This window comes from Maylandia zebra, linkage group LG5 (assembly GCF_041146795.1).
Source record: "Maylandia zebra isolate NMK-2024a linkage group LG5, Mzebra_GT3a, whole genome shotgun sequence".
NCBI classification, from domain to species: domain Eukaryota; kingdom Metazoa; phylum Chordata; class Actinopteri; order Cichliformes; family Cichlidae; genus Maylandia; species Maylandia zebra.
In genome coordinates, this window is record NC_135171.1 from 30780424 (window position 1) to 30800810 (window position 20387).

Here is a 20387-nt window from a genome sequence, read left to right on the forward strand (position 1 = left end):
CACTGGAGGAGAGGACTTTGGTGGTTTTAGTGCGCAGGAAGAAGAGAAAGATGGTGGTGAATGACTGACTTTTCTTCTTGTTAAAGCTGTGTCACTGCACCTGAGCCTAAAAGGTAGTCTGAATCTATTTTTCTGGTGTGCTGTAGGCTACTGTTATGTACTACATGTGCAAATATGTACCCATAACTTGTTTTTCAAAATATTAATAAAAGTGATGTCTCCAAACAGCCATCTCTTTCCTGACAATTCCCTTTGTGCATATTCTCTTACATATGATAAGTCAACATTGAAACACCTGCGGCTTTTAGTCAGGTGCGGCTAATGTATGTACAAAACAGGATTTTCCCCTGATTTTAGCTTGTGCGGCTAATATTCAGGTGCGCTTTGTAGTCCGGGAAATACGGTACCAGAAATATTGACATTTTGACCTGATGGTCCAGCTAAGCGATTAAGGGGTCAGTACGTTCTTTTAATTCATCATAGGCAGAGCATGAAAATATTAATATCTTGGCTAAATTTTATACAAACTCAATAATTTTCAGGACTTAACACCAAACCCCACAAACATGATCCAAAAGGAAGAGTCTGCACGCTGATGAAAATAATCTTGACGTAGGCACAATGTTCTTATTAACCAAGAATGTCAACATCACCGTGAATATTCACCCACGGGGGAACATGTGGGGTTTTTTCTTGTGTTGTTTGTTTTGTTGTTGTTTGGTCGCAAAAACAGCATTGAGAGTATACACTGTCCCCAAGCCAACAGTGGACTGTCAGCAGCACTGACAAAGAATCCAAAATGCAGCTTGTAGTTGTTTCAATAATACATATAAATTCTATTATCCTACTTTCAGTGTCATCTAAGTCTATTGCTGGGTTTGGCATCATCAAACATGCACTGATATAATTCTTGCAGAAAATCTTTTTCTGTTCTTCAGCTATTGAAAGAATGCTAATACACCCACCCACACACGTGCAAACACATAACCATGCGTACTCGGTCTTAATTAAATCCAACAATCGCATTATAATAACCTATATTTATGCTGACATGTCTGATCATGATTTAAGGACATTTACAAACAGGACAGGCATCATCCTCGCCTGCCAATTAGTCCTGAACTGTTCGAGCTCAAACGCCTGTTGTCATCACATTTTTAAGGTTTTGTTCTTTGGTTGTTGACAAAACACAGAACGAGACACTCATTCACACAGACTTCAAAGCAGCAGAGGTTAGCAGACAGCAAACACTGCCACCATCACATAAGTAAAGCAGCCTGGGTGTATTTTTTTTTAATTAAAGTTACTACTGGTACCATCATTAGACATTAAGAAGCTGTCAGCGGACACAGCCTTGAAAAACGGCATGTGGCACATCAGAATAAACACTTTTTGCAGATGGGATAAATTAATAAGCTATGAAGAGGTAGCTTAACCTAAAAGTATTTCTGGTACCAATTAACAAGGGCAGTAATATTTAATTGCCTAGTAAACTAATCATGCACATCCCTACTGTAGGTAAAGCAAACTACACTATTAAAAACACAATCCAAAACTTCTTGCTGTCACTACCACACAAACAAAAACACTTGACACTCTTCAAACCTTGATTCGAGGGTACAGGAGGTAGGACTTTGACCTTAGGTTTTCTTCCTCTTTTGCCAGGAACCTTGACAGGCATCTGAGCCGATCCCGGGGAAACGGCGGCACCTGACGTTTTAACTCCCGACACATTTTTCAGCACCGTCTCACTCTCTGTCCTGCCCTCCTTTCCCTTGGTCCTGCGCTCCTTACGCTCCTTTCTCTCCTTTCCCTCCTTGGGTTCCTTGCTCTTTCTCAGGGAGACCACTATTGGCTCCCTCTCCTCCCTTCGTTTCTTTGGTTTGCTGCTCTCCTTTTCCTCACACTCCACTCCTGCTTTCTCCCATTCCCTCTTGTCCTTTTTCTTTCGTTTCTTCTTCACCCTGCCTCCGCCACCTCCATCATCCTCCTCGCTCATAGAGGAGGGAGGCCGTGGCGCTCCTCCGGAGTGCTTAGCAGCGTGGACCCCGGATGTGGTGCAGTGATTGGATGTCACCGTGCTGCCCACAGGGGTGAGGAGGCGGAGCTGGTCCTTGGTGCCCACAACCAGGTGTCCCCGTGGGATTGTGGGAGCTGTAGTTTGTGCGTTGCTGTTTTGGTCCGAGGAAGAGGCTGCTGCAGCGGAGGCCTGAGGTGGTGTGTGCTTCAAGAGGCCAGTGAACATCTGAAAAAGAAGAGTGTGTCATAAATACAGTTGATCATTATACTGTTCCTTATTAACTAATAAATTCTACTCATCTCTACTTTACTGCTTGGTTTAAATTCTTCTCATGAATACCTCCTGAGCAGACGTTTCAAAGCAAAAGTCCTCCAAAACAGCAGAGTGTTGAGTATGTAAAAATAATTATCAACCTCATGAAGACATGTGACATTAAAAAGAATGTCTGTAGCATCAGACGTGCAGAGAACTAACACCCAACTCGCCAGTTCCCTTCAGCCCTGTGAAACTTTGCATTTTTCAGTTCGCTGTTTTGCTCTTAACAGCATACAGCTCAACTCTTTTGGTTCACTTTCAACACATAGCAAAAATAAATAAATAAATAAATAAACGAAATAAAAATAAAACACTGCTGTTTATTTTCTCTATTCAAATAAACATACTGAAGCCAAATAGTATGGGAAATATTCTTCAGAGTCGGTGGAGATGAACTGAGGAGAAAATTAGACAAAGCTTCCAATAATGGTAGTTGATTAATATCGAAGAAAAATCTGCCGTTTGCAACAACCCTAATAAGAAAATTCTCATTCAGTTCCTGGTTTAATTCTCTCTCGATCCAAAATGCCTCCGGAACACAGAGTACTTGCTTCAAAATCATGGCCTCTCTGCACGATCAGCATACATTTCAGAAGGCCCACTGAATTTTGCACGCCCAATGTCTCACACACAATCGTCTAGTGAAGGCCCTTCAGCAGGTGTCTACGTTGACAGGAAACCTGAGGAAGCCAACCTTCATATATGATGCCTTCCACCTATCAAACTCTGGTCGACTTCACGGCCCTCTCTTCCTCCTACCCAGGACCAACTACCACACTGATGTTCTAGTCAAAACACTCTTGGACTTTAACATTCAGGTCATTTATTGACTCTTAAATTAGTTATTACTGTGCAACATCTGACCTTTGGCTTTGATTCACTACCAGGTGTGTCACAGCAAACTAAAACTAAACTTAACATCTTATTAATTGTTTATTTGTTTTTAGTTAAAATGGACAGACAATCCCCTACTTTCCTGTCCTCTCTTTACTGTATCTATCAAATAAAGCTGAAAAAGGCCACACACACACACACACACACACACACACACACACACACACACACACACACACACACACACACACACACACACACACACACACACACACACACACACACACACACACACACACACACACACACACACACACACAGTGGCTAAAAATGAGTAAAGTTGTAAGTAGTGGATAGCGATACATTCAGAAATATCCCTAATTTCGGAATAGATCAAACCATGCGATGTTGCGAGGACATTGTGACACCACATATTCCTAAATCCTCATTCTGAAACAGTCAAAAATGCAAAGTCCATTCAACAACACTGCTCCCAACTGCTCAATCAGCACAGCACTCTTCCACTCTAACCTAACAGATCCAAACGTGAATTATTGCATCATCTTTAAGCAGTGCTGTAAATGTCAAAAGGGTCATTTCCATCACGGCTATATCTCTAACATTAATGGAGAATAGATGAAGTTAGCTTCATTGTCCACCTCTGATTATGACATCAGGTTGTCATCTCATTAAAATTAGGTAGGAAGCGAAGCTCAAGTATGCTAATAAGTCTCTTGTGACTGCATAAATATTGGCAACCATAAATATTCATGACTAGTAGGTGGACCTCAAGGTCAGCATAACATGTGGGCAAATTGTACCTATCTGCTAAAATCAAAAATGCAGATAAGATGTTCCAAAATCCGTTGGTTACTTTATATCAAATACAAAGAGATTGCAATTTCATGGGGTTAAACACAGCTTGTACTAAAGTCTGCAGTGCTTGATTGAGGCATTTCTAAGGTGTTGCATCCAATGATGAACTCCAGTCTACAGGAATATGATGGCATATTGCTCATATTTAGCACAAATCCAATTTCTCTATTGTATTATCACAGCCAGTTCAAGAGCTTTAACAAGATGTTGCCCACTCTGTGACTCTGCAGCGTCATAACTAAACCTAACAGTTGCTGTGAACTATTAGATATTCAAGATGGTATTCAGCTAAGAAACAAATGAGAACTTCATAACTTAAAGCAGTCATATAAAAAAGAAAGATGCTAGATATTAGAGATTTGTAATTGAGATAACAAACAGGATAAACGTAGGACATTTTTGTACTTTAAAATAAGAAAAAATAATTTATTACACCATCCACCAATGTAAGGTTTATGGCACCACTGTGTTTTGGCAAGTACTAAAATAATTTCAATAATTAATTTTATGTTATAGTTCCTACCTTCTGCTCCGGCATGATGCTGAATACTGAGTAGAAAAATATACTTTGCAGAACATTAACATGGCACAGAAAATCAGAACATCTGACCAACGTGATATAACGTTCCATCGTAGCATCAATTCCTACTTTGGGACATTTATACAAAAAATTGTTGCCATACTTTATACACCAGCACAAACTATGTGTTTTGTGAAGCTATGGTGCCCTTTACTCACCAATTATCTCTGAGTCCAAATGCAGGTTTGTGCTTAATTAAAGAAAAACCCTGAAGGGATTGCTAACATATCATGCACAAACTTTACCTGCCAAGCTATCCAGGTATATTATAGAGTATATTTGGCAACCAGGGAGCTGTTCACCAAACATCAGTGCTATTAAAATAACACCACTCACTGCCTTATAAGGACTTTTTTTTAACTACAAAGAAATGCTGCCAGTATCAGAGGCAATGATTGGGTAGATGGCTAAGATGGAACAATAGAATAGAAAAGCCCTTTATAATCATTGTACATGTATAACAAAATACATGTGGGTAGACACAGCGGCTCTGCATAGCTGAGGTTGTGTAAATAATGATGTAAATTCTTTAAATGTGACACTTCATGTGCACTCCTTTAATCCAGAAGAATATTGAAAAATAGCTGGTCAGTATTTTTGTTCAGGAGGAGGCAAAAGCTGGGTTAGGGATTAAAATCTGGACAGGTAGTAGCAAATTAAACTTCCAAAAACACACAGGGAAACGCTCCACCATTGTCATCATCTGTGCAATTAATTTGTAGACTTCCAGCATTGCTGTAGTCACAGCTAAACAACCGGAGACGACAAAGAAGAGATAGTTGTAGCCAATGAGAATGAATAAAACGCAAAAGAAGAGGAACGTGAATAAGCAAGGGCAGAAGCAATAGCTGAGATCATCTGCAACTTTAGCTGAAATGTACTCATAGTAGAGTCGTTGCAGTGAGTTACACTGAAACATTAAGAAGAAAAGCATGGAAAAACTAAATGTATTTATTTACTTATTTATTTCACTGAATTGTTTATTAATCTACACCATAAAAACTGAACATTATTTTTTGCACGTTAATGTAACAATTTTGCATCCACATCATCATAATGAGTGGAAGGTGTACTTATTTATAAATTGCTGAAAAAGACTGCTAACACTTAGGTTTATGATGCAAGGATGTTTGGTTCCAGCTGATACAAACAGCTATTGTCACAAGTCTATTTATGTCTGTACCTGCACTCCCAGAAGTTACATTTTCATAGAGCAGTAGCTGTTGTCTATTAGCTTTCTGCAGTGTGAGTTATTCACGAAACGCATACAATATGTTAGCTCACATTACAAGATCTAATTAATCACATTTTACAGATTAATCACCATGACTCCATGTTCAGTGAGTTAACAATGCATGTAAACACAAGGCATTTGGTTAGTTTGTTCACTAACAATACCAAGAAGTTCCTTTAGATAACATGGGTGTCCTCGTTCTTCACAGAAAGAAGCACATATACAGCAATATACTGAATATACTGCACTTGACTTAGATGTCAGTCTTGCTTACTAAAAGCATTTAAGCACCTCAAACGTTATAGAGATAATCATGACAAGATAGACGTTTTTTAAATGTTCCCCTTTTTTAAAACATAACACCAAATGCCAATTTAGACATTTCCTTTGCTTTTTCTGCGGTACAGAAAATGATATCAAAGTATGACTCTATTACTAGTGTGCATAGCAAACTATTTAGTGCACCATTACGCCCCTATTCACTTTAGATATCAAACAGTTTTTATTACAGAAACATAATCCCCAAGACAGATGCCCTGCTGCGTCTTCACTGCTTTTCATAAGTGCTAGTTTTAATCAATTAACCGGGACTCCCTGGGGAGGAACAACTAAATTTAACAAGTCAGAGCCTTTGATTTAGAAGTTCAAAATTTGATTCATAAGAGGATTAGACCTGAAAATGCACCCAAAGCATTTGTAGTCAGGATTTACATATGGCTGAAGATGAAACAGTCCCATTACGCTTGCTGGATAGGACAATACAGCCTAATCTATTCTGTAAACAAAGTGTGCTGTGACAGAAAGCAAACCATTCAAGGGAGCAAAATAACAAAAAACACATTTTTCTAATGAATAACAACATCACATTTGTTACACTGGCATGTATACTGGTAACAGACTAGTGGTTTTTTTTGGTCCAAATAAATGAAGACATTATTATTCAAGCATGGAAGAACATCATCTACTTGAAAAAACACAAAATAAACAAGGTTATACTTAAACTAGCAATAATTCAAAAGTTGTTTCTAAGTTGCGTAAATGTATAATAAATATTTTTGCCATAAATATTAAACATAAAGATTGTATTAAGATTCAAAAGGTAAAAGTAAGAAAAAACAAAACAATTATTTTAAACACCGAACCATAGAAAGATTGGAGAAATCAAATGACATCAATTCCACTCAGCAGGGGTGAAGTGAATAGAGAATGCAGTCCTGGACTTTTCTAAGTAATGAGTGTAAAATTAATTACAGAAAATGATCAGTAATACTACACATTTACAATCAGAGTTACAGACAATGTTTTTAGTCACTATAAATATTTAACTACAGTGGGTATAATCTGTTGAGTTAACCCCTGGCAATGGTAAACCTGCAGTGGCACTCTAGCATTGAAACACCAGGGTCAACAAAAATATTGTTACTTTAAATTTATTGGCACACTTGACAGCGTCATTTTCTCTTCTCTTGGTTTTTTGATGCCCTGCCAGCCACAGTGTTTTTGTTTCTATCCACATTTCAATAATTAAACAGATATAATGTTGAACACAAGTGCTCTATATTACTTACCCAAGTGTTACACTTTAGGTCTGACAGCAACTGCTACCCGCTATTAAGGATTACACCAGGCTCTGCAGCTAAGATAACCTTTTAAGTATGTGTACATAGAGGCTATTTCTCAGTGTTAGGGAAAAGTAAAGACCAGCTATCAGAAGAACTATAACTTACCTACAGAAGGAGATCAGTACAAACAAGCCAATGAGAATAGTACTGACTAAATGATGATGCTGAACAATCATCAAAGCACTAGTTTAAAATCCAAACACAAAAAGTAAGACAAAAAAGTCCTCACTATCTCTGAAAAAGAAGCAGCTTAAGAGGAAATCTTTGGTGTGGTGATAACAAATCAAATGTTTGCTACAAGCTTTTCATCCACTACAGAACAACATGTTCTGTATTAATTATTTAGTGCAATTAAAATCAATAATTATTCATGTGTTGTGACTTGAATATAAACTTCCCATATAATAAAAGCCAAAATTCAATCTCACCTTGCTTGTGTGCTATATCCACCAGCTGTGTTCAAGTGTTCACTACACATAAAGTCCTATGGACAGCAGGCCCTGCCATATGTGGCACTGCTGTTTGTGTGCTCTGTCCATATGTAAGTAATTGGAAAGACTGTACATTGCCCATATGTTTCTGCACCAATGTCACTAACACAAGCTGTACCACATTTTTGCACTTGGCAAAGGAAGCGATTGTGTTCTGAAAATGAGCCAGCGCAGACTCATTATTGTGATTATGTTAAATTTTGAATCAGAAAGGTGCCGTTCTGAATGCAGCTGATGAAAATGTAGCCTGACATACTTCAGGGGGCTAATAGCAACAAGACAGACTTTTCAAAGCATTGATTCCCCCAACACACCTACGTACACATTTGATGGAGGCTTGTCAGAGGAAAGATGGTGTGGTTCCTATGACAGCAAAGCAGAGGGAGTGGTAAAGGGTTTAAAACTGGCTGTAGCCCTTTCTGACGCTCTTGACTGTATTTAGAAAGTGGAGAAAATGGGCACATGGTCTGCAGAGAAATAACCTCGCCCGGTCATGTGAATGTGGAATGACCGAGTGACATTCGCATATGTTTGCGTCTGCATCCAAATCCTCGTTGAACGGACATTTCTGCCTGAAAAAAAAAATGCATGGCACTCAGACGTGCGTTTAGCCAGTGTATGCAATACATAGAGCAGGTGCGTTTGTTTTCATAACTGCAGTTTTTATGCGGTGAGAATTGAGTTTGACTAGCCTTGTTTCGTGATGTCAATGCAGATGTGCTTACTGCTTCTCACACAGGTATGAGGAATCATCCCAATGAATCTCACACACACACACACACACACACACACACACACACACACACACACACACACGCGCGCGCGCGCGCTGAGCGGCCTAGTCGCCAGTGGGTTTGAGGAGGGGGTATCAGGGCCGTTGCCATGGAAACTGGCTCTCTTTGCCAAAGCTGCTGGGAGAGGGGAGGTGAACGTAAACACGTGGTCACCATGGTAACTCTTTCGTTGCTGTCTGTATGTCTGTACAGACCGACAGCCTCTCTGATTCTGACATCAGCTCATACATCAGAAGCTTTTTCTCTTTCTTTTGGTCATTCAGTCTTTAGCCATTTTCATTTCATTCTTACTTTGTCAGCCGGTATATCTGCATGTGTAACTGCTTAGAGAGCAGGGAATTCCAAGAAAGCTATTGTTTTTCGAAGATTTAATAGGATAGATTTGTGTCACATATTTTTTATTTTTATTATCAAGGTTGCACAATTTTATATGCTGAGCTGAGTTTCTACTCAATTTTTCACAGAAATCAGAGCAAGTCTTGAGTCGTTTATATAAAGTGAGGCAATAGTTTAGGTAGCAAAGCTGAAAGTAACAATTATTTATTTTATAGTTTTCTTGATTCATCAATTGTTCATGTTTTAAGAAAAAGTATTTGTCATGTGTGCATGTCTCACTAGCACTGCAAAAAGTAGTTAATTAAAAGTAGAACTAATAAAGCTGTAAAGCAAATTGTTGTTAGCTGGAAATTAAGTTAATTCAATTGGTGATTCAGCAAAGCAACTGTTTAAATAACTATTTCGTTGATATGAAATGTTTTATTTTCAAATCCTTTCATGTTGTCAGGAAAAATTTTATGCATCAGTAGGTAAACACTTCTTTTTATTACCTATTTTTATTAAAAATTACCGGCTAGGTTGGCTAATCAGTTCCTTATTTAGTCTCTAGTGATGAATGGAAGACATCAGCTGGTTAAAGTTTTCTGCAGCTCTGACAGGTAAGCCCACCAGAGAAGAAACAGCAAAGACAAACTGGGTAAGATGAAATTAAATTTCAGTTTGTGTTCAACTGTCAACACAAAGGTAAAATGCCAAACTCTGGTGCATTACACCATCCGTTTGTGAGAGTTTTGCCTACAGGCTGTGGTTCTCGTCTTAAAGGACAGACCACGCCTAACAAAAAAACCACACAGTAAAGTCAACTTTTCCACCGCTGCAGAGAGAAGAAAACTGTAGGTGTGATCAGCAAAGGTCAAGAGGCAAAGAAACAAGAGTAGGCTTCTACAGAGTCCCTACATGACATGAGTGGCAAAGTAATATATCTAAGTCCCGGGGTGAGATACCCTGGAGTGAAAAATATGAAGTAACCCTCGGCTAAGGTCAACTGATAGCCATTTTTGCTTAAAAGTGCAAACGGGTGTTAACATCAAAAGCTTCAACAAGCAAGAGAGGAAACTGGACAATTTTAACTTTTTCCACAAGGTAAATTGTCAGCATGAGTATTTTCCAATGCAGGCATGTAATAATATCAGTATCACAAGCCAACTATCAGCCTGCATATTGATAAATATTAGTGTAGCTTTTATTGTTAAAATAGATAACAATAAAAACAGAAATTCCTGTAATATGAACAAAAGAATATGACTTATAAACTGATGGTTTCTGTGCTGCTGCAATGATCTGTGTGACACTGTCACCGGTCATGTCTTTGGGAGCTGTCGATGCAAAAAGACTACCTACCACTCATGTGCCAGTAAACTGGATGACAGTTTTGTGCACTACAGCATGTCGCTTGTATTGAGTCCCACACGTGTTAAGCAGTTTCACATACATTTCTGTCTTTTCATGATATCCATCGAATAAGATGGACAACTTTTCCTTTTTTTTTTTTTCTATTAAATTGTATTTTGTAGTGTGTGGAACCGATCGGTGTACACAAACCCACATTTGGAGAATGTATAGCCATGTATGCAAGTCTGCCTTTTAAAGCACAGCCAAAAGATGTCTTCAACTTATTTTAATTGGTGAAAAAACAATTATGTCCTAAAAGTAACGCCCCGCAGTAGAACTACTTCCTCCAGCTGTTCCGCTTTAGCGACCTCAACAGGTCTGCTGTGATGAGGAATAGTTGCACAAACACGATATTACCAGGTCTTTTGGTTAATGGATGGCTTATGCATTTCAGTATATGAAAGTATGCTGGAAAACAAATTACCAGAAAGAAGAAACAACATAATTTCAAATGATAATATTTATAATATTTATTAGGGCTGGGCCATATCATACCGTTCACGGTAATACCGGTATAATGTTGGGCAACGATAAGAAAATGAAATATGGTGATAGAATATGGGTAAAACGCACATCTGCAGTGCCTTTGTTTTCATACGCACATGGCAGAAAAAGCATGGCGGCGACGGAGAATGAGAAGGGCGAAAGTGGATCGTTGAATGAAACAGATGAACCAGAATTGGTTTGTAAAAATGTTGCAACTTCAGTGGTGTGGAACTGGTTTAGCTTTCGTCCGTCAGATACACAACAAAGCACTATTTTTGGTAGAGCATGTTAGCGGACCGTCGTTATTACCGTGTTACCGCACCGCTCGATGGATTGTCGGAGTATTACGGCGATCGTAGGCAGGAGCCTCGGAGTGATATGCACTGTGTTTAATATTTATAGTACTTTTTGGTCATATCGCCCTGCTCTAATATTTATTTTAATTCAATTTATTTAAATTTTTTATTTGAATCCGGGGGGGGGGGGGGGGGGGGGGGGGATCTAAAAAGCTCTTTTGACAACTTTAAATAGATTTCAGTCTAGAGATAAGAAGCTCTAAAAACATCAGTCTGGATTCTGCTTGGCTTGATTGGACCTTAACAAGCCTTACAGGGCTGACCGCCACAAGTGAAGAGTTATTACTTATTTGCGTTTCCACAAGAGCAGTGGATTTTTATCCTGCGCCCAGTGGGTTTTATTCCACAGATTGATTGAATCTGGGATGCAAAATGTAAAAAGAAGAAGGAAAAAAAAAATGGTACCAACTTAAAGGGAGCGCTTTGCGGAGTAGAAACCCAACAACAAACACAGAGTCAAAGGTGCAGGATTGAGCAGCCACTAAGCTAGACAAAATGCTTAAACTAAGATAATATTTTATCCTAGTTTGAAAAAAACCTGGAAGTTTAGTGTGGGGCTCATCTGGTCTGGTATTTCTTGAGGGTAATAATTAAAAACAGCAGTTATTCATTTTAAGGTTTGACAGGAACATATTGTTGTTTCTTTCCACATCTCAGAATCAGCTTTTTTCAATTTACACGTGGAAGAAATAATAAAGTTTTTCAAATCTGTGCGCAATGTGTGAAATGATGAAGGACGCGGGCAGAACTAGGCCACTCACTGCAGAATGAGCAACACAAAGGAATTACCACTCATCAAGTAGGCCACATTTGCATGTTGCCACAAACTTCACCTGAAACAACGACCATATCACAAAGCAAGCACATCTCTATTAACTAAACTACACCCAATAAACAATGATCAGTAGATCACAAGTTTCCTGTGCAGAGCATACTCATTACTTCACTGAAACTACACGTACACAAGGAAGACAGTTGCATTATTTTTGAAAAGTCATTAAATTTAAAGCTAATGTGTCTGCTTTGAAATTATAATGACCTAAAAATCCTACAAATCAGTGATAGCCATCTTATGTGATCATTCTGCAGCAAATGTCATTTTCAAATAAGTCCTTTTATAAATACAGACCACAGAGTGTTTATATATGCGCATTAGTATTTATATAGTATTTCACTCCGCATACACCTCATACAATGTGTGAATGTGCCTAAGAACAGAAAGCATTAAACCTTTATCAGATTAACCATAATAGTGTTGTGCTGCAAACACACAAATTTGCAAATCTGTAAGTGCAGCATAGGAAACAAGGTTCGGTGGAGTGATTTGCAAAGCAGCTAAGAGATGTGCAGCAACTGCAGGTAGGTTAACGCAAATTCATGGCCTGCATGAAAGCTGAGCTCAATTACCCAAGTTTCTCTGAAACAATGTGTATGAATTACATTCAATGACAGGAAAGTGAACCTGCCACTAAGCAAAAACATTATAATCATATAAAATAAAAAAAAAAAACTGTTTAAAGCTGTTAAAAACTGTTCTTACACTTGGGCAAAACTTTGTTTTAAATCAAATTGTTATAACAGGCAAACTGTTAGTTACACAAGTGAGAGTTCTCAGTTTAATGAAGACTGGGGTAAAAGTTGAATTAAAACACAAGATCCAAGATTCAAGTTAAGATCCAACTTCTTTTGTCTTCTGTGTACTTCATTATTCATTTGTTTAATAAAATCCCTTGTTAGATCAAAACTGAATAAATAGATGCATGGAAACGCAAAGCATCATGTGAGGATTAGACCTGTAACACATTCTCATCAGGTTTGAGGCTCAGAAGAATCAGGAGCTTTGTCACTCACACCTCTAACCTCAGATGATCTGAGGCATGTAATCACTGAAAATACTTCCACGCTCAGCTCGCTCCACCTTCATTCCCTGTGCCTCTTCATATAGAAAAAAAGCTCAGACACAGTTATGGGTAACCTACAAGCTAAAATTAGCTGCTAAGCTAACCCAGGATCAGTAATGACCTGAGCCGCTGCCATCCATCTTCACAACAACATAGCAACAGTAGCCCTCCCCCCGACGCACACGAATACACACACGCACACAGCATCATGGCATCGTGTCATGGTTGAATGTGCTTACATGACTGACTACACAGGCGTGCACACAGACATTAACTGTCTTCCTCACTCCCACACTGGCACTCCATGGCTCAATGTGCTTACATGACTGACTACATGGACATACATGCCCGTTTTAGACACACACCACCACACACTCATTCGCACACGTGCGTGCACACACACACACACACGCATCTTCACGGTTCAATGTGCTTACAAGGATGACTACATGCATAAAAAATGCACGGTTTTTCTCTTTACACACCGTCTCCCACTGTCCTCACACAAACACACACACAGCCTCCAGTGACGTGCTGCAGTGTAGCAGCCTCTGCCTGTCCAGTAAAACCAACCAAACACAACTGAGGGAGGCTGCAATCACACGGCCTATGAATCAATAATACTGCCCCGCAAATAAGCAAAACACACACACACACACACACACACACACACACACACACACACACACACACACACACGCGTGCACATCTATCTCTCTGTCACGAATATAGACCACGGGTACTGCAGTCTCATCAATGCTCCTGCTTCCTTTCAAAGATGGAACAACAGGCAAAACTGGTAAATGTGACAAACACTCAGGCTAGGCTAAGCGCTCTTTCACCACTGCTCATCTTCGTGAAAGATTAGACATATGAACAATGAGGGAAAAGTTTTGGCAGTAAAATTAAAGATGCCTTTAAAAACAACGTGGAGATCAGGGTTCCGTCAACTCCTTGAGTTGACGTCATGATGCAGGTTAAACATAGCAGCTATTCTAAGCATTGACTGCATCTAAAATGTTCAATAGCAGTTCAAAAATTATTTCAATCGTTCTCCAGCTCAGTCCATGCTAAACCGCTAGCCCCACCCATTCCTATCTTCTTTCCCCACCAGCTGGATGACCAGGTCGCAGTCGCAGCAATGCTGAATACCGTTAACTTGCCTCTCATCCCCAGAGACACTTCAAGTCCACTGTCGCAGATTGCAGCTGGTGACAGTAATGCCGGTGCAAGCTGCTGGGCCACTCTGACCTGAACCTACAGCAGGTGAAAACCTGTTCATGTGCTTCTGCACAGCTAATCAAGGATACACAGTTGTCCATCTTAGATATGAGACCCAGTAGAGAGGGAGTTGACTATTACTATTAATTGCCATTCATTTTCAAAAAACATATAGTGTTGTTTAAGTCAGTATGGGTGTGTCTTCTTTCATGTACAAACCTCACTGCACTATCACAAAAATCTGTGGGAAAACATGAATTTAGACTATCAGCACAGCACTGATACTATATTTCAAAAAGTGATACAATCAATAACACTGATCGATATATAATGCTAAAGATTCTAACAATGAAGATACTCGAAATACAATTATTTTTACTAAAACGTGGACATGTAATTGGTTTGAAGAACTGGTTACAGGTGTATCCAGCTGCATTAAGATGAATATGGCTTCTGTCCACTGTTAGCATGCACTTGAACTTAAAACTATACTAAAAGATTTTTGACTAATTTAACTTTGTAGTCTGGTGATGCCAGACTACATGTTGGAAATATGAGTGTGTAACTACACATCCTGTTTTAGGTTCAGTAGCATTTTGGTCTTCCTTACACACCCTAATGGAGTTTTAAGGCACTTGATTATATAAACTCTACCCACGCAGATTTTTTTTCTACACAGAAAACTTTATGCTTTAGCACATAAATGTATTTTATCTTTACAGTTTTTAACTACTTACAACTTCTAAATAGGGAGAAATTCTAAATAACATCCATGTAAATAACTTCTATCAGCTAAAGTAATACAGGTTTGATGCCTTTACTATATCAAACGCGATAATGTTTTAGTCAAACCCCAAAGGTCTGTTCTGATCCAAGAAAACCTGTCATGTGTAGCATTTCTGTGAGAGTAGAAAAATGTGCTTTCAGCGAATGAAGAAACTTAGAATAAAGAAAGGAGACTCCACCAAAATGCTAAAGGAAGGGAACTCCAGCTTAGAGGACAGCCACATTCTTGTTACTCACTATAAAACTAAATAAATAAATAAAGATGGAAGGAGGCGCAGGAGGATGGAGGGCTGCAGACGGATCTTTCAGCTGCTTGGTACAAAAATGATCAAAGTGACTGAATCTAGGCCTCACAGACAGAAAAGAATTCCATCCTTTCTTTGCTTTACCTTGAAGTGCAGATATCACGGTTTCATACACTTGCTGATTCATGGATTGTGATGGTGAAAGAAAGAAAAATAAAAAATAAAAATCAAGCTTCAGCATACAGAATAGTTCTCTTTAAATACACTTGTCAGATACAGAGGAACTAAACCTGGAACGGTGCCATCACAGCTACAAATCATCATCTTTTATGCACAGCTAGAGCTGTTATAAATTTGTTTAATTATTAAATAAACTATCAAACTGCACAACTACTAAAAACTAAGATTTTGAGAAAGGTATTTTCTGTCCATTTATAGCAATGCATAGATTGATTCATACTGAAAGTAACCAGTTAAAGGAAGTTAAACGTCATGCTGTTTTGTACTGCTTTTTAATTACTTCAGCTGGAGGCAGATTTTCTTCATTAAAATAACTGTGGTAGTGTAAAGCTACAATAAATGTTTCATTGTCCAAAATCCTATGGCGCTAACTGTACTTAATTTGTCATTTTCTGGGTATTTGCAACAGTTAGGGCTTTAATTGACATGGCAGATAGTTCTATGGTGATGGTGTAATGCTGGATAGTTTGGGAAATTTTCCCTGTTTAAAATAATGCTGGACGTTGTTTATCCAGAATAATATGCTTGATTTGAATTCATCTTTTTGTAGCTATTTTCATTTTTAGTTATCACATTTTAGGAAAATTCCTTTTTTTTTTACCTTTTAGAATTTGCAGAGAGCTCAAATGCTAGATTTAAAGCAAACAATCAATGTGTGACTGAGGTGTAGACTTTCAGCTTTAATGCCAGTTGTTTCACAATAATATTACATTAAGTGCTTTAGAATTACAGCCACACATAGTCCTCCATTTTTAATACTTAGATGAAAATATCTCGCAGTCAGCGATTTCCTAAAATCTAAAATGGTTTGGCTTTTTCACTATGCTTTGGGTCATTACCCATTTGCTCTGTGAAGCACTGTTCAATCAGTTTGCCAGCATTTGGCTGAATCTGAGCAGAGTGTATAGTTTTTTAAATTACTATATATGTGCTACAGGGAGGTTTATATCTTTATTAGGTATGTGTGTTTTTGAAGGGATGCCAAATGCTATCATTTTTTCTGTAAAGCAAATTTACCTTGCCTATGGGTATAAATAAAGTTACCTTGAACCTTGTAAACTTCAAAATTCATACTGCTACCTCTATCAGCAGTCACATGAGAATTCTGGTTACAATACAATAGTATTCTCCATACTTTTCCCATCATTCTGATGCAAGTTCATCTTAATCTTTGTTCAGTTATTTCCAGAACTGGACAAAATCTTTTTTTTTTTAAGATTATTTGGTCTTCTTGCTGCTGAGTGTAACCAGTGATTTGCCGCTTGTCGTAAACCCTCTGTGTTTACATTCATGAAAGCGCCTCTTGATTCTAGACCTTGTCAATGAAATGCCTACCTTGTCATGAGTGTTCTTGGCAGATGTTGTGAAAGAAGTTTTACTTAACCAAGGAAAAAAATGTGTGATCATCCAACTTTTGTTATCTTCAGTGGTCTAGGTCTAGGCTGCTGGGGGAGTCCCATGATGCAGTGCTTTTTCTTCAGTCAACTTTTTCACTCACTGTGTTTATACACCTCTCTGCATTTAATTATGAGCTATTATTAATCTCTGGCTCTCTTCAACAGCGTGTCTTTGTCCTGTCTTCATCCACTTACCCCCAACCAGTCGCAGCAGATGGCCACCCCTCCCTGAGCCTGGTTCTGCTGGAGGTTTCTTCCTGTTAAAAGGGAGTTTCTTTTCCACTGTCGCCAAAGCTTGCTTGGGTTTTCTCTGTTTTCTTTGTATTATTGTAGGGTCTTTACCTTACCTTACAGTAAAGTGCCTTGGGGCAACTGCTGTTGTGATTTGACAGTATATTAAAAAAAAAAAAAAAAAAAAACTGAATTGGTCTATGAGGCCGATTTGTTGTTCCTGTGATGGTGAGTGACTTGTTTTTAAGTACGTACAACATTGTTGATTTGGCCAATCCTCAAGTTTTTTGGGTTGTTTTAAATCTGTCTGATCGGTAGTTCAAGTTCCAAGACTAATGATGGCATCCTCCAACTACATCAACATCTCTTTGACCTAATGCTGAGGATTTAAACAAATAGCTACCAAAAGCAAGTCAGTACTTGGAATCAATTAGTTTGTTTTGGAATAATGAAGGAATAGGCTTCACTTGCCCATGAAGCAACTCTCCCATCTTTCCAACTTTTGGCCCCCTGAAAATGGGAGACTATGTATAAAAGGGCTGGATTCTAAACAGTTTATGCAATACTTTTGTCAACCCCTTGAATTAAATCTGAAAGTGTGCACTTTAACCAGTCTAGACTGTTTAAAATCTATTACAATCTGCTGGTGTACAATGGAAAAGCTACAATGAAATACACGGGCTTATGGTCCAAAAATCTACTGACCAAACTGTAGTTACACAGGATTTAGTAGCTGGCAAAACAGTCACCTCAAAGGAGACATAAACACACAGAGTATTTTTTTTTGTTAAGAGAATTGTTACCAGCTGGACGAATCCGTTTTTAAAGACTTCAAAACATAAATTCGGGACTCCTACCATCTGTCCTGCTCCTACAAGCGATCTCTACCCTCACTACACAAAAATATTTCCCTGCCATCTCTTTTTGAACAATCAACATTGTCTCACTTTTGTTATCATTTTCCCAACATCTTGCAGCAGCCTTGTACAAACATTACCACACAGACATTAGTTTCCTCCACATCACTGTGCCGTGATGACATTATCACTGTGGCTTCGAGATGTGGCAGGAAGATAACCAGACAAGTTGATGGCCACTTGAAAGATGCCAGACACACCATCACTGCGACAGTGAAAATCTCATCACTTTTCTCATGTAAACAAACTGATGTAAGCCTTAAGTAAGATTGCACACTGCCTAAAACAGAAACTAAATTATTTAAGGATGAAGCTCTTTCCCTTTCATACCAATTCTACTGCTGACATGTTTTGTTATCTTAACCGTGATTTAGTGTGCCAGTGTAGACAAGGAATTATTTGGCTGCATCCAAACATTCCCAAACAATATTACAGACCAAGCACAGATACTGTAACTTCACTTTACCTGATACTGATAAAGGCCCTCAGCCTTTTCATGCCACTACAAATGATTATACACAAGTCAAATAAACAGACTAATTAACACAGCCACTGCACCAATACAACAACGCCTGAATCAGAGAGTAAAAAGAGAAAACTTCTGTATTTCTGGAGTTAGCAGATAAGATGACCTTAAACTAGCTTAACCAAGACAAATCTGAGTTAACAAAGCTGTACTGTGTCCTGTGTGAGAGGACTCAGGTCGAGGACACAGTGTTAGAACACAAAATATGTTTATTTCCACAAGTTTCACTCAACACAAAATAATTTGGCAAGGTATTATACTGGATTACCATACCAGGTAGAACAATTTCCACCAGAATGAATATATCAGAATTATTTGTACAGAAATGCATTTCTGGAAAGATGTTCAAGAAGAGATTACCGTAATTGTCGGGCTATAAGCCGCTACTTTTTGCACAAGCTTTGAACCCTGCGGCTTTTAGTCAGGTGCGGCTTTTCTATGGATTGTCCATGATTTTTGTGATATCGTAAGACGATTTGTTTTGTTTGTTCCGCTGTTGTACGGCACTACGTTGCCTGGCGGAAGGATCGGGGTTCAAGAGTGGTATGTTGGTCACATGTCCATCCGCCAGGCAACATAGTGCCGTACAAGTAGCGCGAAAAACAAACTTCAAAGTAGCACTACGCGTTCAGCGGGAGTCGTGGATGACGAGCGGCGATAAACTTGCGAAAAGCAAGTTGTGCTCAATCCCGGTGGATTCTGACAGCGTGGAAAAGTGTGCAAACATCAACGATCACCAACGGATTTCGAAGGGCTGGACTGCTGCATGATGAAGAGGAGGACACCGCCACGGCCCTTCAGAGGGTGTTCGACTCCGACACTGACAACGAGGATTTCTTTGGTTTTGAAAGTGACAATGAAGGAAAGAAGCTGAGAGTGGATGACGAAGCCATCCTGAGCCTGTTCGTTTCCGACACTGGAGAAGAGCACTTTGGTGGTTTTAGTGCGCAGGAAGATGGTGGTGAATGACTGACTTTTCTTCTTGTTAAAGCTGTGTCACTGCACCTGAGCCTAAAAGGTAGTCTGAATCTATTTTTCTGGTGTGCTGTAGGTTACTGTTATGTACTACATTTGTTACTCATTTATGAAGCACAGCACATGTGCAAATATGTACCCATAACTTGTTTTTCAAAATATTAATAAAAGGGGTGTGTCTCCAAACAGCCATCTCTTTCCTGACAATTCGCTTTGTGCATATTCTCTTACATATGATAAGTCAATATTGAAACACCTGCGGCTTTTGGTCAGGTGCGGCTAATGTATGTACAAAACAGGATTTTCCCCTGATTTTAGCTTGTGCGGCTAATATTCAGGTGCGCTTTGTAGTCCGGGAAATACGGTAAACAGATTTTAGATTAACTGCTCTCTATATTAGGCACACATTCAATATAAGAGATGGAAAACTGATATAGCTGTTAAGAACTCTGCTCTTATTTTTTGTTTTAATAGCTTCTTGGATGAAACCAAAACTTCCTAGTAAAATACACTGGAGATATTGGCTAAAGGATAACCTTAATATGGAAAAAAAAATCCTGCAAGACTACAACTCAAAACAGATTTGTCAGGAAATGGTTAAGCGACACAAGA

The 20387-nt window shown here is 38.8% G+C and overlaps 1 protein-coding gene across 3 annotated transcripts in view; it reads right to left on the bottom strand.

The window, feature by feature from the left end:
* chd6 (chromodomain helicase DNA binding protein 6) overlaps nt 1–20387 on the bottom strand; it is a 98943-nt gene that overhangs the window by 52210 nt on the left and 26346 nt on the right. For all 3 annotated transcript variants that reach the window (XM_004547354.5, XM_076884193.1, XM_004547355.6), the window contains exon 3: nt 1606–2245. In XM_004547354.5, coding sequence (XP_004547411.3) covers nt 1606–2245 — 640 coding nt within the window. The remainder of the gene's footprint in view (nt 1–1605; nt 2246–20387) is intronic.